Below are 24,262 nucleotides of genomic sequence, written 5' to 3' on the forward strand. Positions count from 1 at the left end.
CTCAGTGGGTTAACGATCCGGCATTGCCGTGAGCTGTGGTGTGGGTTGCAGACGTGGCTCGGATCCCGCGTTGCTGTGGCTCTGGCGTAGGCTGATGGCTACGGCTCCTATTAGACCCCTAGCCTGGGAATCTCCATGAGCCGCGGGAGCGGCCCAAGAAATAGCAAAAAAAAAAAAAGCAAAAATAAAGTAGCAGCCCCCACCCTCACACCCCATAGATATCTGGCATTGTATGTTTATTTATTTGCTTACAATCTGTCTCTTCCTCTAACCTGCAAGTTCCTGGACTCAGGAGAAGTGTTTTTTGTTTATATCTTCTGTGTCTAGAACATTCCTCTTGGCATATAAGAAGCACTTAAATGTTTGTTAAATGAATACAAAAATAATAACAAATAATGGCACAGTCAAGATGCTTACTGTTGATGCTTACAAATGAACTGCAGACTGTCAGGTTGAAATTGTTAGAAAGCAAACTTGATTTTGTCACTCCTCTGCTGGTAGTGCCCTCAGGTCCCATCACTATAGGATAAAGGGCAAGCGTCCCCGCCAGGCATCCAGGCCCCTGTGCTCTGGCCCCTGCTGTCTCCAGCTTCCTCTCTCACCATCCCCCCGGGCCCCATGCATCCTAGGGCTGACCCAGTGACTGGTATGCATGTGACTGTGTGCCCTGCTGAAAATGCAGACTCCTGGGCCTCAGCTCTCGAGATCTGCATTCGGTTGGTATCAGGTGGGGTGTGGGGATCACAGCTTTTAAGAAAGATACCCTGGGAGTCTGATGGCAGGTATTCTGTGGACATACTTTGAGGCACGATGCTACTGTCAAAGTCCACCTCGGGCACCCACGCCCCGTCTCACCTCCATGCCTTTGTATCCATGGAGACTTCGTCTGGCATAGCTTTTGTCCATCCTCATTTTCTACCAGAAAAGGACTATACATCCTTCAATATGCAGCTCAGGGGTCACACCTTCTGCAGATGCAGTCCTTCCTCCACCAGCTCATTCGTGTTTTTCTTTCGCTCCCACCCAGTGCATCTCACACATGCCTTTCTTAGAACTCATTCTGCTCACTTCTCTTGTTCTCCCTCCTGCACCCCAACACTGTGAGTGCAGCAAAGAGGCGCTCTCAGTCATCCCCGGGCCGTCCTGCCCAGCAGAGTGCCTGGCAGTGGTGTCCATCTGGCTAGAACGAGATGCCCAGCTGTGCTCCCGCAGAGTCTGCCCCGCTCTTCCCGTCCTAACCTGCTTTGCCTGCTGCATCTTCCAGGAGTTCTCGCTCCAGAGGATGGACAGCCTCGTGGATGATCGCGTCAACATCCTGGGATTTTCCATTTTCAACCAGTCCCACGCTTTCTTCCAAGAGTTTGCCCAGAGCCTCAACCAGTCCTGGCAGGAGAACTGTGACCACGTGCCCTTCACAGGGCCCGCGGTAAGTGCCCACCAGGTCCCTCCCTGGTGCCCCTTTGCCACCACGTGCACCCCCCTTTGTGGGCCACCCCTCTCCCCTGGACTCCAGCCTTCTCCAGACCTAAACATAAAGGGGTTGTGGAAGTGCCAGAAAGTGGTTACAAGGTCACGTTTGGGGAAGTAGTGAGCAGTAAGCTGCAGGGGCAGAGAAGTCGGAAGGAGGATAACGTGTGAAGGCCCCAAGTTGTCATTTTGTCCTGTCTGTGCTCAGACACCTGATAATACTGTGGATGGGACCTGCCTGAGCTTAGGATCCAAAAGGTTGCAATGGGAGGGCCTCTCTGCTGATCTGCTCCCTCATTTCTCAGATGGGCTGAAGCCTGGGCAGGGAATGGGGGCGAAGGAGCGGGATTTCAAGGGCAAACCCCAAGCCCTTTGCCGGTGAAACTAGATTCTGAGATTCCTGGCCTGGTGCCCTTTCATGGCCCTGGACCACCGCCCCCAGCAGAGCTCATCCCATGAAGCTTCTGTGTGCCTCACCCGCATCCTTCCTCCCTGCCCTTCCTTCCCCTGCATGTGTGTGATGGAGGCAAGGGTTTCTTGCTGTTCTCCACCGGATCGGATGTCCTTACTCTGTGGGGCAGGTCAGGAATGTCTGCTCATATCCATTTGCCGAAAGGCAGGCCCTCAGGAGATGGGATTGTGTGGCTTTCTGGATCTTTCCTAGCCGGGTTACATTTCAGCCTCCCAAAGCCCCACCAGGCAGCTCATGTGATACCCACCTAACTTGCTAAGGGGTCGGAGGTCATGCAAAGCTCAGGGACCTTTGATCAGGGAACCAGATGGGAGAAGGAGACAAGGTTCTCAAGGTGACAGAGCACATCCCAACAGGGAACTTTAGACCTGAAAGAGGGAAGATTCCATAGGAAGGATTGGACAGGAGCGAAACATCTGAAGGAAGGGAGTTCTCAGCCCCAGCGGCTTAGGGGAGAGGGAGGATGACCTCAAGCGCAAGGTCATGGGTAGGACCAGGCTCATTCCTCCTGGCAGGGACCGGCGCTGTGCTCCTAGTCTTGCCTGCATCATCACTCAGTAGGTGCCGACACACTTCAGAGCCCCACAGCTCAGTATCAGAGAAGAAACCAAACCTGCCACCTCCTCACCAATCTAAATGGGTCCATGTTTGGCGTCTGGCCTAGTGACATTGAAGGTCCCAGTGCCACATCGCCGATTTCCCTCCGAGGGATTCAGTCCTTCCATTTGTGCTCACACTGACTGCAAACAGGCAGATGAAAGGCTGTTGGTACCTGATGTGGTAGCTTCTACAGACCTGATAGCAAGCCAGGCAGTGCCGTTCACGGGGCTGTGGGGCCGGCTCTGGACAGGCTCCCACGTGCTGGAAAGAGCACTGGCCTCAGAGGCGCAGGATCTGAATTCAAATATCCGCCTTGCCATTTTCTTGCTGTGCCATCTTAGGTAGCTATGTAACCCTTCTGGGGTTCAGATTCCTTATCTCGAATTTGAGGCAGTTATATCTGACCATCTTAGAGGATGGTTTGGAAGATAACGTGGGCTATGTGTCCATCCTCAATTCACGGTTATTCATCAAATGAGTTTATTTAACATTCCATCTGCCAGACACTGGGAAAAGTGTTAGTAAATATCTCAGGTAGCTTTTGCAACAAAAATGCTGTGTAAAAACCCTCCCCCCACCCAATCTCACCAATTTCCAACAATGAACATTTATGGAGCTTGTGCATCTGAGGGTCAGCTAGGGATCAGCTAATCTAAGCTGGTGCATCCAGGCTGCTCCGCTGATCTGACTGAGTGCGCTCAACCCATGGGGGTGGCTGATCTAGCCTGGGGCAGCTCTGCTCCACGTGCCTCTCATCCTTGTCCTGGCCCAGCAGGCCAGCTCGGCCTGTCCTCATGGTGGTGGCGGAAGGGTGGCAAAGCAAGTGGAAATGCACAGGACCTCTTAGTCCTAGGCTCCCAGAACAGGCACACTGTGACTTCCACCTCGTTTTCTTGGCCAGAGAAAGCCACAGACACACAAACTGAGAGTCAGGGAAGGAAGAAATCGACAGAGAATGAATGAAGAGGGAAAAGTGCAGTCACGTGGCAAAGGGCCTGAGTACAGAGCAGGGTGAAGGATGGGGGCCCGTCACGTAAAACCCATCACAGAGGAGCGCCACAGTGTGGGGAGCAAGGTCTGTCCCCACCTCTAGGACAGTGGTTCCAATGGGTATGCTGTGCCCGTGGAAGCAGAGGGCAGCCCCTCAGTGCTGACTGGAGGAGGCTAGTAACCACTGCTCATCTATTGCATGTGGGATGCTCTGCAGAGTCTAAAGGTCTCCAGGGGAGTTCCTGTTGTGGCGCAGTGGTTAACGAATCCGACTAGGAACCATGAGGTTGCGGGTTCGGTCCCTGCCCTTGCTCAGTGGGTTAACGATCTGGCGTTGCCGTGAGCTGTGGTGTAGGTTGCAGACGCGGCTCGGATCCCGCGTTGCTGTGGCTCTGGCGTAGGCCGGCAGCTACAGCTCCGATTAGACCCCTAGCTTGGGAACCTCCATATGCCGCGGGAATGGCCCTAGAAAAGACAAAAATAAAATAAAATAAAATAAAATGAAGGTCTCCAGGGCACGGGCCACACCCTGACTTGTTCCTGGCCCGGGATCAGGTACCCATCATGTGGGAGCAGCCCCAGACAGTGGAAAAGAGAGAAAACCCGACTTCATTCTTCTCCTTCTCAATCTATTCTCAGACCTCCTAATCCTAATCCAAGAATGTCTGGGGGACCTTTGGGGACAGGAGGATCTCTGGAGGCTCCCTCGGGGCTGGAGGTAGAGAAAGGAGAAAGAGTAGGCTGGGCCACACGCCCTGCAAGCTATTTCCCAGGGCGGGTTCAGGGTGGGGAGAAGAATGTGAGCCTTAGACCTGGACCTGGTCACCGGAGGGGCATAGCAGGCAGCCCTGGGCCACAGATTCTCGTTTTGCTTTTGTCCTTCTCTTAGCTGAGCCCCTTGGTTTTCTTGTCGGTGAAATGGGGACGCGGGTCCCTGGTATCTTAGGAGATGGGGCGCTCCTTCCACTGGCTCTCACCCAAGAGAGAAGAATGCCCAAGCTGAAGAATGCTGAACCACGATGCTTGCAAGTATCCCACTTTGAGCTCCTTTCCTGCCACATGGCATCCTAACAACAGACAAGAGTGGTCGTGTACCCTTTTCTGACAGATGAGGAAACCAAGGCACAGGAGAGCCAGGTGGCCTGCCCAGGGCCTCCAGAGGATGGTACTGCAACGAAGCCTGGACTGTAGCTTCTAGAACCTTCCAGGGTCTCTGTGGCCCTCGAGGAGCAAGGGGAGGTGAGACAGAAGTTCCTCACCTAGAAGAATGTGTGAAGCTCACAGCATCCAACAGCAGCAATTCTTCGTCAAGGCTTCTTGCTTTTAGCATCTACCTTTGGCAAAGTGGTGCTGTCCCCTCTCTCTCTGGGGGCAGAAATTCCCAGCCCAAACAGCCCAGCTCTTACATTTGCTGGGGAGCTGGAAGGCGAGAAGCAGTCAGTTCCAGGAAAGCACAGGCTGGTTTGTTTCCCCACCCTGCTTTCTAAGAGGCTGCAGCCACACCGTCTGGGAGGGCCCTACTGTCCTGCCCTCGCTCTCCGAGGCCCTGTGCCCTCTCCCCTCCTCTGTCCATGAATTCTGTCCTCTCCCTTTTCCATCTCTCATCCTCTCCCCTCACTCTTCCCTTTCCACCTTCCTCGTCCCTGTTTCTGCCTTCCTTTCTTTCTCTTTCCGAAGTCTCTTCCACCCTCCACGTTCCCTTTGTTTTCTTCCTCTTTTCTTCTCTATTTCTTTTCCTCCTAACGTCCTCACCTTCCCAGTCAGCCCGTGATGTTCCAGGTGGAGCTTGCTGGAAAGGGGGCCCAATGCCAAGGGAGGTGCCACAGGGAGGGGTGACCATCAAAGGAAAAAGCCCAGTGCCACCCCCTCCCGGCCGTGCCTGCCAGGTGGCTGCCAGCGGGCTGCAAACGTGCTTCTTGCTGGAGATGATGCCAGCAGAAGACAGTGTCATGAGCTGAGACACATCCCCGCTGGATTCACGTGCCACTCCCATTCATCACGCGGCAAAGAACAAAAATTGTGGGAAATCATTAAAATTACAGATGGCTAGATTAAGTAATTAGAATTTAGGCTAAAACAGATGTTTGTAATTAAGTATTTATTTCATTGAATGAAACCCAGATTGTAAGAACTACTCCATGAGATTTGAATGGTTCCTACCCTGGTATTCTCTTGGAGGGGGCAGCGTTTAAGTGATAGCAGTTCAGAGATAAATGGCCACTGAAGAGGACTCTGGGAATCTGGTGATCTGGGAGTGTCGGGGGCATGAGGGTTACAGGTGTATGTTTAGAAGATAGTCTTATTTTTACTTGGTGGGTAGGAGGAGAAACTCTGCCACTATTCCCTGAGTCAAATTGATTCATCTTAATTTATACAGAGCCTCTCATTCCCCTAAACAATTTACAAACAGCTCCAGAGAAGACAACAATGAAGAACTAAATGAAAATATAAAAACAAGAGAGTCGAGGGTGTTTGCCAAGCAACATTTTGCAGCCAAGAAAGAGGAGAGGATTTTAAATGAGGATTGAGTCATTTGGGGGATTTAATATTTAGAAGAGACAGGCCAGGAGAAGCAGAGACAAGACCCAGAGGCACACATGCACGGATGGGGAGCAGAGACGGCTCAGCTCAGGAAAGGGAAGCGGGATGGACGATGGGAAGGGGTGGAGACAGTGGGCATCTCGGGCCCAGTAGCGGAGACCTGGATGGAGTGCTCTTTGGGTACCAGAACGTTTCCCCAGCTGCAAGCCCAAATGCCTTCCAGAGCTAAATTAGTAGGTAATGGTAGAGGGAGAAAGCAATGAGGAGAGCAAAAGATGCTTCAGGATGGAGAGCTGAAGTGAGATGGAAAAGGTGATGGGGCAGAAATTACAGACTCTCACACCTTTGGAGGTGAAACTGGGTGAGAGGAGGAGATTGGCGGCAAGGAGGCCGAGGGATGAGCTGGAGGAGTGTGGATGGGGGACAGGTTGGCAGAGAGGGGATCCAGATGACAGACGTGGGCTGATTGCCGGGAACCTGGGAGAGGGGAACCGCCGCTGCCTGGTTATAGACAGAGGACCTTTAGGGGATGGAGCTGGGAAAAGATGTTTGGGGCTTCAGTTCAAAGCAGCCCAGACTGAACAGAAAGGACCTGTGATGCCTAGAGCACACGGAGGACACGTCACCCATGTCACCTCTCTGAAGGCAAGATGGAGAGGAGAGAGGAACCTTGAGGCTATCCTCTCCGTCTGCTCCCTGATCCATCTCCCTACCCCCAGCATCCCTTGTTGGAGGTGTAATTACTAGAAGCACTTGAAGAACCTTGAAGGCTCCTGGAGTTCAAGATGCCAAAGAACACCATGCACAGGCGCACACCGATCTCCCAGCATCTGGATCACTTGCTAATAAGGGAGCATCAGCCAAGAAAACCGCATCCCAGACAGAGTGGGAAAAGTGACAACCATGTGGCAGGAAAGAGCTTGGGGCCTGGTGGGAGGATGTGAGAAATGGCCTGGTGAGCTGTGTCTGCAAGTCTGCAGCAATATGGGTCTCCGGGGACCAGTGCACGGCCTCGAAAGAAGAAGAAAGGGCCTTAGACAGGGGATGAGGTCAGGCCTCTCTGGGGGGCTGGGGGCAACAGGACACCTGAGAGGAAGGGGGTCCCCCCAAGGGTGGTAGTGCCAGTGAGGATGCTCTGAGCTTCCCTTAATGGAAATCCAGAATTAAATGGCCTCCGGCAAGAGGGAAGTGTGTTATTTCATGTCACAGCAAGTCCACATGTAGGGCAGACCCTGGAGTGATGTCATTGGAAACCCAGGTTCCTTGCACCTGCTCTGTTGCCCTTGGTGTCAGCTGCATCCTCAAGGCTGGAGCCGGAATGGCTAGGACAGGTCCAGTTGTCATGTCCAGACCCAGTCATGTTCAGGGGAGGAGGAAGGACTGCGTCTCTTAGAGACAGGAAGCCCTTCTGAGAAGCAGCGCTTCACTCCAGGCCTCAGTTCACACCCATTGGTCAGAATTGGGCCACCTGCCCTGTTCTGCATCACATATGGGCAGAGGGAGATGGGCTGACTCCAGGACCACTCCAGGAGCTGGGGTTGGGTCAGGGTCAGGTGCTGGGTAAAAGCTACCCCGAAGCACCTGGCCACTTGGGGAGGGGAGGACACTTGAAGGAAACGGGGGCTTCTATTAGGGAGGAGGGAGGGGAGAGGGGTGCTAGGCAGGCAACTGGTGGTGATACCCTTTAAATGCCCCCTCATAGTCCTGCTCCAGCAAAGCTTCCATGTGGCTCTTAAGCAAGGGGCTAACTTGAGGACAAACAACCAGTCAGAACAGGAGGTAAACTGGGTGATGACCAAATCCAGGGCAGCAGAGAGCCTGCCCATCACCTTTCCCTGCCCCCAGCTCTGGCCCGAGACTCTCATACGCTTGTCTGCTGTTGAGAAGGTAACTGCATCTAGAAAGACTGCCCCATGCTGGCCTGGGGCATATTGGAACAATTCTGATGGAGCAGTGACACCCGCACTTGTCAGGAGCCTTGTCGGGAAGGGAGGGGGAGAGACTGCTGCAGACAGGGGCGGAAACCAGCCTAGAGAAGGGGTGCTGGGTCCCATTCTAGTTCTGTCCCATCTGAAGTCCTTCTTCTTTTGTAAAACGAGTTGGACTAGTTGATTTCTAGGATCCCTTCCAGTTCTGACACTAGTGGATTTGAGAATCTCAAGATGGAGAGATGAACCGGGAGGCAAGGGAGACAGAAATTAGTTCACAGCATCGTTTAAATAGCCAAACAGAAGGATGGAGAAGCCAGCGTCAATCTGGGTGAGCCATCTCCCCCCTGCCCTCCCTGCCCGCCGCCACCGCCCCAGGTAGATGTTTGTCTGAGCTGGAAAGGCAGAGTCTATAGTGTTCATAATTTCCATACATCCTCTGGCAAGGAAACGTGAGAGGTCCATTAATAAAGGAGCCACACGTGCTGGGGGAAATGAATTATATGCAAAGGACAAGGACAGCTGTAGGCTTGCCCAGAAGTATCTGGTGCCAGGCAGGTGAGCCTTGAATCAAGGGAAGGAGGAGCTGAGCGTCAAGGCGGAAGGGCAGTGGGTGGAAAGAGCGTGGAAAGTGATGGATGGACTCTGAGCAGCAAGGCTGGTCAGCTGGACTGAGCGAGGTTTCCACTGACCTTGATCATGCGTTTTGAGCGCCCCTCCCTGCTTGGGCTCCATATCACAGGTGGCTTTGGGACCAGACAACAGAAAAGAAAGGCGATGGAGCCAGAAGGGCAGAAGCCCCAGGGAAGGCAGAGGGGGCACAATGGCCCACGCCTGGCTGGATGTCTTGGGGAGAACCAGAGATGCTGAGGTCTGCAGTACCTGCCGATGGCAGGGGCTGACTAGATGTGGGAAGAAAGGAAAGAAGCAGGTGGAAGGAAGGAAAGAGGAAGAGAGGGGGTGAAGGGGAGTGGTAAGAGCACACCGGTCAGGCAGTTTTGCAATGCGGGGGAAAAAAAGGGAACTGGAATTGGGGCAGAGAACTTTAATTGGCTGCTTTCCCTTCTCACTGCCTTCTAGAAAGATTATCAGATTATCCAAAGTCAGCCCTCTCAGTTCCCATCACAGGCCTCCTTGCCCAACCTGGAGCTCAGCTGTGGGGAAATGAGTCCCTCTTCCCAGCCCGTTTTTCTGCCCTGTAGCACCCTGTTTTTTCTACTCCCCAGGGTCCTAGTTCAGCCACCTATGCTCCCTGAGCACCTGCAGACACGTGGGGGCACCTGGGGGTGCACCGCCCCTCCCCTCAGGAAGGGTGAGCCTGACTCTGGTTTATAGGGTGCTTGGACAGACCCACGAGGCAGGCATGCTGCCTCCTTCCGTACAGGCAGCTGGCTGACCCCGCGGTTGCGCAGCTGCCCACGGCACTCAGCACATCAGCGAGGCCAGGGATCTAGGCTCGGGGTTCAGTGTTCCAAGTATCAGGCTCTTTCTCCTGCACCTCGCTATCTCAGGCTGCTTACTCTCTGGGGAGCTTGGACAAAATCCAAGAGGTCACAGGATGGCCTGCCTGCCACCTGCCTTGGAGGGGCTGGAGATCCAGGGCCCAGCCAGGCAGGAGGACGGTTGTAAGGCGCCACATGCAGAGTGTTCTCAATGGTTTAGGCTTTGAAGGGATGCTGCTGACTGCCTGTGTGGACTGTCACAGTTCACGGAAGGAACTTGCTTTGCACTGAAGCCACACCTTGGCTTCCTGAGCCGCATGTCCCTCCTCCCACGAGGGGGTCTCACCTTCCCTCCGGGCCCCAGTGCAGTGTCCACCCTGCAGTCATTCACACTCAGTAGGTTCCCTTGTCGCTAACACAACAGAGGGTGGTCACCTCCCCAGATGGCACGTTTCCCAAGGACAGGCATCTTCTGTTCTGCTCCCACCATCTCCACCCAGATCCACGGCCTTCCCCGCCCCAAAGCCCACAGGCAGCCCGTTAACTGGATGTATGTTCAGAGTAAGGCTTGTACATGGATTTCACTCAAAATGTAATTCCATTCAGGAGCTACGTCTTGGGGGCCTCCTGTGCGCCAGGTCCAGACGCTAGAAGCAATGTAGGAAAGAGGGATTGAGGCCCTGCACATTCCTGCCCTAAGCGCTTGCAGTCACACAGGGAGGTGAAAATATGGAAAAACAGCTGCACCCACCCCTCCCCTGACTTTAAGGCAATCCCCCCACCCCCTCGCCTCACTTCTGGTTTATTGCTTCTTCTCCCATCTCCCCTGCTCCCAGGTGTGCTTCACACCCCCACTGTCCTTGCTCCCGCAGCTCCCCCTTCTACCCCCGCCAGAATGCCTTTCTCCCCCAGCAGCTCCCCACCCCAGACTCAGTCACTTTTCCACCAAAATCCTTCAGTGCTCAGTTCCAGTGCTGGACTGGAAAGATTTTCTTGATCACCCAACCAGATAAAGTATCTTCCCCTTTGGGAAAGATTTTCTTCATCGCCCAACCAGATAAAGTATCTTCCCCTTTGGGGACCCCCCCCCCAAAAAAAAGAGACCTTTGGAGCCCATCTCACTCAGTCTCATGTTGCCTTTATTTGTGTCCTGTCTCCCCATCCCCCTCCCCATTCCACTCTAATCTGTCACAGGAACAGGGTCTTTGGGCTTTGAACTCATCCTGTACTTCATGAGTGCTCCATCATATTGAATATACAAAATAGACTGTATCTAGGAAAACATGATATCATAGGGGTCTTCCAGGAGGAAGTGACCTTCACCTGAGCCTTGCAGAATGGGCAAATCTGAGGGCAGTGGCTGGGTTCCTTCCACCTCCTGAGAGAGGCACCCTGCCTCCTTCCTGGGTTTTTCAGATCCTTGGAAGTTACTACTTCCCTGGGACAAAGAAAGAGATACCCTCAAGATGATTTGAGCTGGCTTGAGGGGCCAGTTTCAGAGATGCCTTGGCCACCACTAGATCACCTTGGCACCTGGACTCCTAAGGGAAGTGGAATTGGCAGTGGGTCAAGGGCATCGGAGACCCGTCCTTACTTTCTCTGTTTGGCTTTTCTCTCGTCCTCCTCTTCTGCCTTCTTCCTCCTTCCCTCTCCTTCCTTTTCACTTCCTCTCTCTGCCCCGCTCTCTGCCCTCTCTCAGCTGTCCTCAGCCCTGCTGTTTGACGCCGTCTATGCTGTGGTGACAGCAGTGCAGGAGCTGAACCGCAGCCAGGAGATTGGTGTGAAGCCCCTGTCCTGTGGCTCGGCCCAGATCTGGCAGCATGGCACCAGCCTCATGAACTACCTGCGCATGGTGAGGGGCGGCGGGGCCCCCGGCGGGCATGCCCGGCCTTTGGGGTGTGTGTGTGTGTCGGGGGTTACTATTCTAGGGCCCTTGCCCTAGGGGGAAGCAGCGATCTGTGGTGACCCCATTCAGGGGATCATCAGTCACATGTGTTCCCTAAAAAACCACGAGAATCCATGGCGAGTTTGTGTACAAGGCAGTGGCCCTTGAGCCTTAGCCTATGAGGGAGTCCCTGGATTCTAGGCTTGGAACTTGACCTCTTGGCTCAGAGGTCCCTGCAAAACTTTGCAGGAGTGGGGATGGATAGATGATGCTGCTGCCGTAGACCATGATCCCTCAGGGCACTGCAGGATCAGCCCTCTGGCCTGATGCCGGGGTTCCCCAGCGTTCTCCCAGCCAAGCTACCTCTAGTAGGATGGACATGGATTCTCACACATGTAAGAAGCCAGCTCCCATCAGAGAAGCCTGGTGTGGCGTGGCTGAAATTTTGCTTTAGAGTCAGGTCATCCTGACTTCTTGCAGGCTGGGGGTGGGTGGGCACCCAAGGACCAGTAATGCTCTTCACAGCCAAGGGCCTAGAGGAGGCGCTCAGGGAGTTCTGAGTTCAAGCTAGCATGTCCGCATCAAGTTGTTTTATGTCAGAGCGGCCAGGTCATTGGGTCTGGGGCAACTTTTCCTTCCCCAGCCCTGGCCAATTCTACATTAGTTCCAGAGATCATTTTCAGGCTCTCAAGATCCTGTGGCTGGGGGGTGGACCAGAGACTGGATCTTGATGGCTTTCCCTTTCTGAGGCATCCTTAGCTATGTGGTGGAATGCTCGCCTGGGGCTACGTGGGAGGCGGGGCCTGTTTGGTGCTGTAACTCACTCTCTCTTGGACAGGTAGAATTGGAAGGTCTCACCGGCCACATTGAATTCAACAGCAAAGGCCAGAGGTCCAACTATGCCTTGAAAATCTTGCAGTTCACAAGGAATGGTTTTCGGCAGGTAAGCCCAGCTCTGCTACCATAGTGGCAGATCCCTCCTCCTAGTTCCTTCCTCTGTCCCTGACCCATTTCTCCTTGGCACTCAGGATGGCCTCCTACTCTCAGTCACTCCCAAGAGCAACAGGCTGCGTCCTGTACAAGGCTCCTGGCAGGCACTGGCTCCCCACTTCCTGCCCCAGGATCAGCCAGAGTGGGTCAGGGGCCTCAGCCCCAGCAAAATACCAAGAGGGAGGCACTGGTGCCTTACAGGGGAAGAGAGGAAGCAAAAGGACAACACATAAGTAAGGAATCCCAGGCCTTTGCACTGTTTGGATTACTCTATCCCCTGAGGCTTGGGGAACCCTAGAACCAGTGTGAGGTTCTGAGTTGCACAGATCAGATCTCATGGGGGCTGGGGAATCTCTTCGTTGTTGTCGCAGACGGTCTCTCCCTTCGGCTCCTTTCCGACCAAGCCCCACCCCCGCCTACCCCCATGCCAGTCACACCCTTCCGCTCCTGGCTGCTCCCTGTCTACACCCTCAGCTCAGGGATGCTTGTCCTCTGGAGCTCCTTTCAACTCCCTCCTCCTTTCTCATTCTCCTCCATTAACCTTCTCAGTCTCCTTCCCTCCAATTCTCTTACATCAGAGGAAACAGAAATTCTGGCAGTCACCCCAAGTGCCTCTCTGAAGGTCTCCCAACTTCTTCATCATCCCAACAGTCCACTCTTTATTCTTGGTCTATCCTTTCTCCAACCTTAAAAAAGCCTGAGAAGTAGGAAACGATGCACTCGGTACAGCAGGAAGCAGGCAAATTGATGAGCCTCCTGACTATTAGAGTGACTAAACCAGGGAACATACCACTGAGAGAGTCACAGAATCACCTTTCCAGGAGATTATGAGGAGTCATCCTCTTTATCATAAATCCTCTTCAACCACTACCAGCCCCACCATCATCTCCACCACCATTATCATCACCATCTCTACCCCCACCACCATCATCTTCACCACCCCCACCATCATCTTCACCGGTACCACCATCATCTTCTTCACCACCACAACCACCACCCCCACCATCATCTCCACCACCACTATCATCACCATCTTCACACCACCACCGTCATCTTCACCAATACCACCAATACCACCATCATCTTCTTCACCACCACAACCACCACCATCATCACCATCTTCACCACTACCATCATCTTCTTCACCACCCCCATCATCATCTCCACCCCCACCCCCATCATCTTCTTCACCACCTCCACCATCATCATCTCCACCACCCCCACCATCATCTTCACCATTCCCACCATCATCATCTCCACCACCCCCACCATCATCTTCACCATTCCCACCATCATCATCTCCACCACCACCACCATCATCATCATGGAGCTATCATTTATTAAGCTCTTACCATGGGCTACATACCACATTAAATGTGCCATCTGTATTTTGTTATTTAATCCTACAAAGAAGGTGCTTTTTACTAATCCCCATTTTACAAGTGAGAAAACTGAGGCTCCAGGAGACTGGTTGACTTGGCCTTGAACAGTTAGTAATAGCTGCTGGTTTGGACTCTGCAGCCCAAGTTCTTAACTGCTATGACAAATGATGCATCAGAATCACCTTGTTAATTCGTTAAAAATGCAGATTTTTAGACTCCACCTCATAAGAGTCTGATGGGGTAGACCTAGCAGAGGGCCTGGGAGCCGATGTGATCCTGATGACATCCTGGGCTGAGCTGGGAGGGCTGTCACATCTGCATCCTGCCACTCTGTCCTTGTGTCTGAGAGACACAGATTCAGCCCTTCTAATGGGGTCCAGGGGAGGGCCCTCTAGGAGGAAAGTGATTTTGCTGGGACAGCTCACCCTTCTTGGAAGACAACAAAGCAAAAGGCCTGAGTCCCAGACTGAGAGAGGTGCTCTGGCATCAACTTCTTAAGCTCAGGGCTCCATGTTTTTTAAACAATGACATCAGCTACCATTTTTCATAACTTCCCAAATGGGACAGAAGTTAAGTGGGATGGAAGATCCCCAAATGGTCATTTCATTGATCTAACAAATCCTGTATCGGGCTCATCCTGTGTGTCAGGTTCTGGGCTGGGCACAGAGAAAACAAAACGGGGAAAGGCACGCTCTCCGCACTGAGAGAACCCACTGTCTGCTGAGACAGACTGATGAGGAAAAAATAAGTGCAATTTTGGGTTATTAAACTCAAATTGTGCCCTCGGGCTCGTAATTCTCAAAACAAATGAAGCCGCCAGCCTGGAGGAAAATTGTCAGGCACACTTCCCTAGTCCCAGTGTGTTTGGGGGATGCAAAATAAAGAACTATTCATTTTTTCAATACATATCTTCAACACAGACGTGCCAGGCTGTCTTCTAGGCAGAGGTTAAGAATGCGCGCAGTGCCTGCTTTCATGGAGCCTATATTCTAGTAAGGGATAGACAACAGGCAGACAAAACTATGCAATGTACTCGTGTAGCTAAGTGCTACAGGAAAAGTAAAACAGGCTCTGGAAAGCGAAGGTTTGGAGGGAATAATGGGGAGAAACAGCGGCTAGGAGAATAGCACTTATGCCAGACCCAGACCCATTCCGTAAACCCAGGCTCAGGTTTTGAGAAGCTCCCTTTGGTCCTCAGCCCTGCTTTCTGATGCTCCCCAGAAAGAGCCCACTTCCATCAGGCAACACCTGCGGTGGCAGTGTTGGCTGGTGGCCCTGATCCCACCCTTCTCTTGAAGAACAGCTCATTAGGCTCAAAGTACCTCTTCCCCTTATCTCTGCTTCTCCACCGGCCCCCACTCTGCCCGGCTTTACCAGCTGCTGGGCTGCAGGACTGTCTGAATCATTAGGAAACAGCATTGCTAGGCACCAGCACCCATCCCTTAGCAGCCCAGTCCAGCAAGGGGTTCGGCTCTGAGGCATCCTGCGTGGCACCTGCTGTGTCTCCTTCCCCAGCACAGGTTATTATAGCTGGAGAGGGCAGGGCTTTTCAAATGCAGATGTAGACAGAATGGCCCATGGTGCTTGTATTAAAGCGTGGGATCCCGGGCCCTACTGCTATTAATTCTGAGTGAGTGAAACTGGGTCCATGCCAGGAATCTGCATCTTCTTAACTAGCACCCAGAGAGATGACTGGAATGCTGGTGGTCCATAGGCTCCCCTTTGACTAATACCTACTATAGCCTCTGTGTATAGAATTTCTTCCTGACCCCCTGTATCCCACCTCCATCTTTTTGAGCTGATGTTGAATGGCACCTGCTGTAGGAGTGACCATTAAAGAGGATGGTGTTTTTGACCTTGAGTTCCCCTAAGGGACACACAGCCTGGATTGGACTTATATAATGGATCCCAATAATCTTCTTTATTACTCATTTTTCTTCAACAAATCTGGTGACCTTCCTACTGCTGTCCTGTCTGGCTCTGTTTCGCCAGGAGCCGTGCAAGATGTATCATGGGCACAGATGTAGCTTTGCAGCTCTGGTCCCCAGGTCCCATCCCAATCACCGACCCAATCTTTGCCTCTTGACAGGTGTCCTTCCCCTGCTTATTACAGGATGAAGAAATGGTTTGGGGAGTGGTAATTAATGGAGCTTCTCTTCCAGGGTAGGAGGAATGTCAGTGTCACGGCTCTGATATTCTCCCAGTTCCATCCAAGGTGATGCTGGCAGGGGAGGGGAGAGTGACAAAGAGCAGGAGAAATAATATCTCTTGAGGACCTGTTGTGGACCAGATACCACACGGGCACTTGGTGCAGGTCACTTCTGATCTGGAGACCAGCCCTTCAGGTGGACAAACTCCCATTTTGCAAATAAGGAAACCGAGGCTCAGGGATGGTAGGGAACTTGGCCCAAGTCCGAAAATAGCAAGGACTTTAGGCCAAGCTGGAGTTCACGACCAGACTTGTCCAACTCCAAAGCCCAAGCTCACAGGTCTCCCCTTCCTGCCTTTTCTCACTTTCCTAGAACCCCTCAGCCCCCAGATCAAAATGCTTTCTTTACCTTGCTGCCACCTGCTCCCAGTGACCTGCGGAGCTGGGCTTTCTCTAGTAGTGGCATCTTCTCCTGTGGATTTGGATTTGTTCTTTCTCTTCCTGTCTGGGCGAGTGACTATTAAGAGCTGGGCTTGATTATTTAGAAAGCACCATGCAGGGACCCAGTGGGTTGTAATTGGTAAAATGTCTGAACCAAATGCCATATTCCCTGCCAGTGGCTGATTAAGGGATTATTACCATTTTAAAAATAGTCTTTTAGAATTTAGGGTTATTTATTACCATTTTAAAAATTACTGTTTTGAATCTGTTTGGAGAGGACTCTGCTGAACTTCCATTGGAGCCTGTCTGGAGGAATTGCTCCACATAATGTCTTGTAAGTGACATTGCCAAACCCCGTCCAGGTTCGCTTGCTCCATCCCTGAGTTTTTGCTTGTGTGAGAGAGCCCATCTCCATCCCATATTCTCCCCCCGCCCATCCCCCAAAAGATGTCCTGAGTGGTATTGGAATAGTATAATTTCCCTCCCTAATTTGGGAAAAATCATATTTGAAAGACGCGAGGGAGTGAAAAAAAAAAAAAGCACAGCATCAGAGGGCCCTTAATTTCCTTCATTTTAACTTGGTTTAAAGATCAGAGGTTCTGAGCAGGCCCCCAGCGACTTTGTTAGGGCTGTAATAAGATGAACACACCTTTCATCTGAGGATCGGAAATGGCTTAACAGGCTTAATTAAGCCTTTGGGAGAGGGAGGGATGAGGTAGGAGAGGGAGGGAAGGGTGTATCTCAAGCTAAAGATGCACATCTGAACTTTGCCATTGGCTCACTGTATAAACACAATGGGACACGTCAAGTTTCTTCCTCTGAACAATGAAGATGGTGACCCCTCTGCGTGTGGGCTGGCTAAGTTCAAGGATGCCTGAAACCAGATCTACATAGCGCTCTCTTCTGCTTGCCTGTGGTTAGATAGAGAGCTGGCTCTGCAGGCATAATATTGGGTTACTAATATGGCTACCATTTATTGGGTGTGATGCGCCGTGCCGAGCAGTGTGCTTGTGTACTTACAAATTCTCATCTTTTTCACCCACTGTGCACGAAAGCTTTTCTCTCCGCCTTGCAGGTAAAGAAACTGAGACAGAGAGAAAGTAATGAGTCCACATGCTTCCAGCTAATTCGTTCCACACTTAAGAACTGAGCCCGGGTCTAGCTGTTTTCAAAGTCTATGGTCTTCCTACTTGGCAGAATTGCCCGGAACATGTTGGAAGAGACCTTGGAGGCCTCTGGTTGAATCTTCCAACCCCATGTTCTCCACAGTGTCCCTGAGGGAAGCAGCCACGCAGCCTCTCCTTGAGCACGTCCAAGGCTGGGGAATTCACTGCTTCCCTGGGGACACGTTCCAAAGTCATCAGGCACTGAGTCAAAACCTGCCTCCTAGTCCTGCTCCATGAAGTGACCCAGAATAATCAGCTTTCTCCTTTTTACCAGGTCTTCAAGTATTTAAAAATACTTTGATTTCCCTTCACTCATTCATTCTTTCCTGAAACTTACCCTGAGATTTTTTTGAGTACCTATTTCGTGTTAAGGGCTGGCAGTGCAAGATAAAATGAGTCACGGTTCCTTCCAGAGCTCCTTATCTTTTGGGAACGGCCAAAACTACAGTTGGTAATCGCTGTGCAGCGCTCAAGTTTTTATGCTGCTCCGATTCTTTCTCTTGCCCAAACAACAGCCCATAGCTGTTCACAGTATGACCCAGCTGACAAATCTCTCACCACGAATGCTTTTTGGTTTGTCTGGGGGCTCTATGAGAACATGAGACCCAAATTGGGGATAAGGCTCCAGATGAGGCTGAACTGTACAGAGCTGAGAGCCCTGTGGAACTTGCACTGTCCTCACTGGTAACACACCATTTCTACTCACCACATTAACTTGCTGGAATCAGTCTTCAACTTTTTATTTTAATTTATTTTATTTTTGTCTTTTAGGGCCGCACCCGTGGCGTATGGAGGTTCCCAGGCTAGGGGTCTAATTGGAGCTGTAGCCGCCAGCCTATGCCAGAGCCACAGCAACAGGGGATCTGAGCTGCGTCTTTGACCTACACCACAGCTCACAGCAACGCCAGATCCTTAACTCCCTGAGCGAGGCCAGGGATCCAACCCACTACCTCATGGTTCCTAGTCAGATTCGTTAACCACTGAGCCATGACAGGAGCTTCAGTCTTCAACTTTTTAAAAATAGTTTTATTGTAGTTGATTTACAATATGGTGGTAATTTCTGCTGTACAACCAAGTGATCGAGTCGCACCTGTCCACACAGCCAGTCCCTTTCAGATTCTTCCCCACGTAGATTAGCACAGAACATTGGGTAGAGTTATCTGTGCTATACAGCAGGTCAGTCATGCCATCTTCACGTGTTTGATTCATTCTGAACTCGGGGCCCTGGAGTTCATTAGTTACTCCTTTCCCTGCCCCCCAATCCCCACCACGAAATACACAGGGTGACTTTCACATGAGCATTTCCATGGAAACCAGCTCTGAGCTGCCTTTCCCTTGGACCACAGATCCACTTAACTCTGTTCTTATGGCGAAGGAGGTTGGCAGAACTGGCCAGGGGTGAATGAGTAAAAAGCTTTGTGAACCAACAGCCCTGTTTTATTTTCCAAAACTGATGCAAACTCAGCTTTCCAGGGGCCTGATTTCCCCGACTCGACTGTAGGGGCAGGAGGATGGACAAGATGGCCTTTGTGAGTGGCCCTTGCAAACCAAGAACTCCGGGAGGCAGTGTTCTCTAAAAGGTTCAGGGAATCCATCTCCAACATCCTAGAGTCCCCGCAGGTTCCGCCAGTAACTGGGAGGACGGGCTGCCTCTCTTCTCCCTCCTGTGCCACCCTCTTTCCTGACGGAAGCCTGCACACGGACACATCTGCCCCCTTTCCGGGGAGGTCTGGGCGGGATGGTCCAGTGCCTGTGTCCGTAGAGCCCGCTTTGGCTGCCCCGCTGAGTGGTGCAGCGGCTACTACACTTCTTATCGTGGCCCTCTGCAGCCGGAACACCAGGAGGTGTCTTCTGTTGCTTTGAGGGTCATGTTACAGACCTGCTGGGGGATCCCCTTCCGTCCCCTCCTCCAGACCACTTCTCCCATTTCAAAGCAAAGAACAATTGGCGTTCCCTGGTGGCTCTGTGGGTTAAGGGTCCGGGGTTGTTACTGCTATGGCTGGGGTCACTGCTGTGGCACGAGTTCAATCCCTGGCCCAGGAACTTCCACATGCCATGGGCACAGCCAAAGGAAAAAAAGCAAAGAACGGTAGAAAACCCTGAAAACGCACTGTCAGCTGATGGTTTTCGCTGCTGTTACCAGCACCTGGCGTTGGGGGAACAGTGAGGAGGGGGACATCCATGGACAGGTGTCCCATCCCCAGCATCTGCACCGCCCTCCCACCCCCACCCCTCTGAGTATGAGCCTCTGGGTCCACCCGTGCTCACAAGGACAGCCATTAAAGCGCAGACAGGTTGTCTGTGGGGGGAGGCTGCTTAGGAAGTGCTGTGATTGCTACTAAGGCGTTCTCAATCCGAGGAGGGAGTTTTACCATAAATATGCAGATCCTTTGAAGCTGCCTTTGTGGGTCCTGGCTCAGAGCAGGGGAGCAGGATTTGACTGCTGGCATTCAGGAGCCTCGGGGTGCCAGTTCCCCAGCTGAGGCACGGACCTGAGAGGAGGGGCCGGCTGGGGAGCTGCTCAGTGGCCATTCCCCGCAACTTGACCTTTGATGAGGAAATTTTCTAAGGCAGAAGATTCTCAGGTGGAGGGAAGGGAGAAAGATGGGTGGTTTGGGGGCTGCTTTGAAGGTTACTGAGAAGTCACCTATTCCTTTTAATTAAGGAGCTGGGAGAAGGAGAACTGGCCTGAGGTTTAAAATAGTTGACAACATCTCCTGGAATATCATACATTCTTAGAATTGGAGGAGACCTGGCAGGTCCTTGAGTCCAACTTTCCCACCAGAGAATATGCAGATGAGAACATCGTTCGTAGGCTGAAAATCCCACAGTGATTCCCATTTGCTTTCAGGGTAAATGGCAGCTCAGCAGCAAGGCCGTAGCACGCTGGGCCCTGCCTACCTTTGAGCCCTCTCCATGCCATCCCCCCTCAGACGTCCCACCCCAGTCCCCCCACCCCCACCAGTGATCAACTACCTCATGCCTGAGCCTGGCCCTCACCCCATCTGTCACCCGGCCACTCCTGCTCACGTCTCCAGAGCTCAGATCACAGAGCCCCTCCCTCCTCAGGGAAGCATTGCGGGCTCTTCTTTTACATTTATTCATTTTTAAAAATTTTAAATATTTTTTGCTTTTTTAGGGCCACACCTGTGGCATATGGAATTTCTCCACCTAGGGATCGAATCAGAGCTGCAGCTGCCAGCCTATGCCACAGCAGCCACAGCAACGCCGGATCTTTAACCCACTGAGTGAGACCAGGGATCGAACCCACATCCTCATGATGCTAGTTAGATTCGTAACACACTGAGCCACAGCAGGAACTCCCCGAGTGCTGTTTTTATCTGCTCTCTGTGCCTGCCTCTACTATAGCACACTCGCACTGCTGTCACTCTGGGACTAGGGACTCTGTGAGTGCAGACCGAGCATGGCCCAGATGAGAGTGGGGCTCATGGACCTGGGGAGAAAGGATGCAGCCATGCACGAGGCCTTGGGGTGCGCAGAGCCAGGCCCTAGGGCCTGGGTGGGGGGGGGTTGTGTCGGGAGCCCTGGGGACCAAGGATTTTGTCATCAGAGTGTTTGAAAGCCACTGCTCCCCAGTTCAAGATTCCACATAATAAGCCTCGCCCTTGGCAACTGGAATTTGAAAATTGGAGCAGAAGGTACCTCCAATCACTGATGCGTCTCTCCCTTTCCGTTTGCTTTCCGTTCTTTAACAGCAATACTCCTCTGGTTAATTAAAAGTCTATTAAGTACCTCCTCCAGTGAGGGCATCTGGCTCGGCTGGCCACCCTCACGATGACTGACAGCCAAGGAGCAGGTGAGCTGGCTTCCAAAGAGTGTCACGTGTCACCCAAGGCCTTTCTCTCCTCCTGCATCCCTGGCCCCACAGACTTCTCGTTCTTTCTCCCAGAGCACAGGGACCTCCTGCTTATCAGCTTTGATGAAAAAGTCACTGACTGCAGAAGCTTATTCACACACATCACACATCAGCCGGCAAACAAATTAGAGCTACTTAAATTTTCAAACGGGGGGAGCTGCTTTGGGGCAGAGGAGCAGAGTTTCAAAGCACTGCATTTTAAATCTATTTCTCGTACTATGCCCGATCACGCATCTTGCCTGAGCTCAGCCTGGGGAAGTTTGCCAGTTCTGAGTGACTGCTTCCCGCACCGTTACAGCCAGCGCGTGCCCGGGAGAGCTGGAAGGGCTGAGCTGCTAATTTAGTCTCAGAAAGCAGGTCGAGTCAGTCAGCTCTGATGAGACACAGGGCAGGCTCCAGGCCAGAGGTGTGGGGGGCGAAGGCAGGTGAGCCAAGGGGGAGGGAAGATGCGGGGAGGTGAGGGGAGCCGTGAGTGGGGCAGGCACCACGGGGAGCTGGAAAGGCTCAGGCCAGGGTCCAGCTCTCATAGTTCCCAGCGTTCCGTTCCTCAACTGCTTCCTAAAGAGGAATGACGGTCACCATAATGTCTACTTTATATGCATCATCAAATGATTGTGAGAACAAAAGGAAAGATGTTTTTATAGATGTGCTTTGAGGGTTCTACTCTATCGCTCAAATTTCACTTCTCTTTTCTCTCACAGAGATGTCTGTCTGTATATTTCTCTGTCTCTGCATGCAGCATTTCTGGAATCTCGCTGCTAGCCTTGCTCAGGGCAGAGAGGAAGACAGAGCAGAGCTGAGCCATATGCTCACGTCACTCCTGCTGCAACTCCCAGAGTCCTGTGAGGGCCAGCCCAGGCCAGCCGTGCCCAGTGGAAATAAATTCTGCCAGCTTGCCCCCACCCCCAGCTTCAGGATGTCCCCCCCCCACTCCTCCCTCTCCTTCCTGCATTCCTAACCTCTGTCCTTCCTCTACCCCCTATCATGGCAGCATCACCAGTTCCACTTTGCAGTGGCTCTGGGTAGCCGTGAAGCTGAAAACCAGAAGTCATGGCTCTGCTCCTAGGGGGGCCCACAGTGCGTGTCGGGCCTGCCTGGCATGGGACTGCCCAGACAAGAGCTGCTGACACCCTCCCCCCCTACACCAGCGAAAAGCTCCCATCTTCCCAGGGGACAGTGAGGCCCAAACATGCTCCATCTCCCACCTGCAGCCTACACCCATCCAGGGGCACTGATGGGCCATCCTCAGTCCATCCCCAAAAGCTCAGTGATGCTCTCCCCTGCCCTCCAGCATCGTACTGACTCTTAGAGGACGGGGAGTGACCAGCCGCCTTCAGCCCAGATGCTTCATTAGAACCATTAGCTCAACTGGCATCTGCCGCTCAGAGCTCAAAGTTGTGTGTCATTAGTACAACTGCTTCCCCAAGATACTTCTCTGCCCGAGGAGCTTAACAAATGAGGCTGGGCACACTCCATGCCTGGACTGTGTCGTGTTCATGGGCAGTAATTTTCATGTAAGATGAAAAATCTCAAGCACGCTTGAGCTCTCTGATAAATTCTCTCCTCCACAGCTAATTTGAAATACCTTCCATCTTCTGGGAGGCGAGGGAGGGCTGTGCAGCTGAGTCTTCTTATTTACTGACTCTGCCGTGCACTCACCCCATGCTAGCTTGATTATCTTCCAGGATGTTTAGAAGAGAGTTGTGAGATTTTTGGATCCTACAAGAAAAAAAAAAAAAAAAAAAAAAGAGTTGAGATGTAGGTAAAAGAAATGATCAAAATCAGTACTTTGTTCAAAAGAGAAAGGCGATGTGAGCATACTTACTGCCCTACTCAGGGAAATTTAACTTCTGAAACCTTTAGCTAGTTGGAGAGTCTATTAGAGCCCTAAGAGCATGTCTGGGGAGGGGACCATATTTAGCCAGAGCCAGTGGAATGAGCTGAGCTCCACTCCTGCCCTAGATGGTGTTTATCTGTCACCAGAGTCCCTAAAAAGAGCCGCTGTCAGTTTGTTCTCTTTGGCAGGAGTAGGGAGTGAGGGCTAGACCACATTCTGCTTAATATCCCAGAGGGTGGGGATTTGGGATGGAAGTCTGGGCACCTCTTGGCAAGAGTCAAACATTCAAGCGCAGACAAGTACATTTGCTTCTCAGTATTTGCAGATTCCATCTTTGCAAATTGGTCCACTCACTAAAATCTATTTGTAGGCCCAAAGCAGTATTCAGGGTGCTTGCACAGACATGTGCAGAGCAGTGAAAAATTGAGTGGGTTGCCAGGCACGACCCAGCTGAGGTTAAACCTGCGATGTTCTGCTGCTGCCTTTTTTCTACTCATACCGTAAACAAGTATCCTTTTCATAGTCTTTGCAGTGTCGCATATTTCACACTTTTGTGCTTTTTCTCAGTGATTTTGCCGTTGAGAATGACCCCCGCACTTAGTGCTGAAGTGTTGTCTAGTGTTCCTAAGTGCAAGAAAGCTGTGGTGTGCCTTCCCTAGAAAATACAGGCATTAGGAAAGCATTGTTCAGGCATGACTTTTAGTGCTGTTGTTCAATATTAATGAACCAACAGTAGGTATTGAATAAGATGTCTATCAGCAGAAACACACATAAAATGAGGTTTTGTGTTCATTGGTTGATAAAAATGTGGTCAGTGGAAGCTCATAGGAACGTAACCCTGTTTTTTCCCTTAGGAGCAATGGTTTAGTCTCCCTAATTCAGTGTTTGTGGCAACCTTACAGAACACAACTCTCATGAATAACAAGAATCCACCATAGGAGTTCTGTCGTGGCGCAGTGGTTAACGAATCCGACTAGGAACCATGAGGTTGCGGTTTTGATCCCTGGCCTTGCTCAGTGGGTTAACAATCCAGCGTTGCGGTGAGCTATGGTGTAGGCTGCAGACGCAGCTTGGATCCTGCGTTGCTGTGGCTCT

General features: G+C 52.0%; 1 protein-coding gene across 2 annotated transcripts in view; it reads left to right on the top strand.

Moving 5' to 3' along the window:
• The window catches only part of GRIK4 (glutamate ionotropic receptor kainate type subunit 4), a 455,817-nt gene that overhangs the window by 329,457 nt on the left and 102,098 nt on the right, over positions 1 to 24,262 (top strand). For both annotated transcript variants that reach the window (XM_021062992.1, XM_021062991.1), the window contains 3 exons: positions 1,265 to 1,426; positions 11,140 to 11,292; positions 12,164 to 12,268. In XM_021062992.1, the coding sequence (XP_020918651.1) occupies positions 1,265 to 1,426; positions 11,140 to 11,292; positions 12,164 to 12,268 (420 nt within the window). The remainder of the gene's footprint in view (positions 1 to 1,264; positions 1,427 to 11,139; positions 11,293 to 12,163; positions 12,269 to 24,262) is intronic.

This window comes from Sus scrofa, chromosome 9, assembly GCF_000003025.6.
Source record: "Sus scrofa isolate TJ Tabasco breed Duroc chromosome 9, Sscrofa11.1, whole genome shotgun sequence".
NCBI classification, from domain to species: Eukaryota; Metazoa; Chordata; class Mammalia; order Artiodactyla; family Suidae; genus Sus; species Sus scrofa.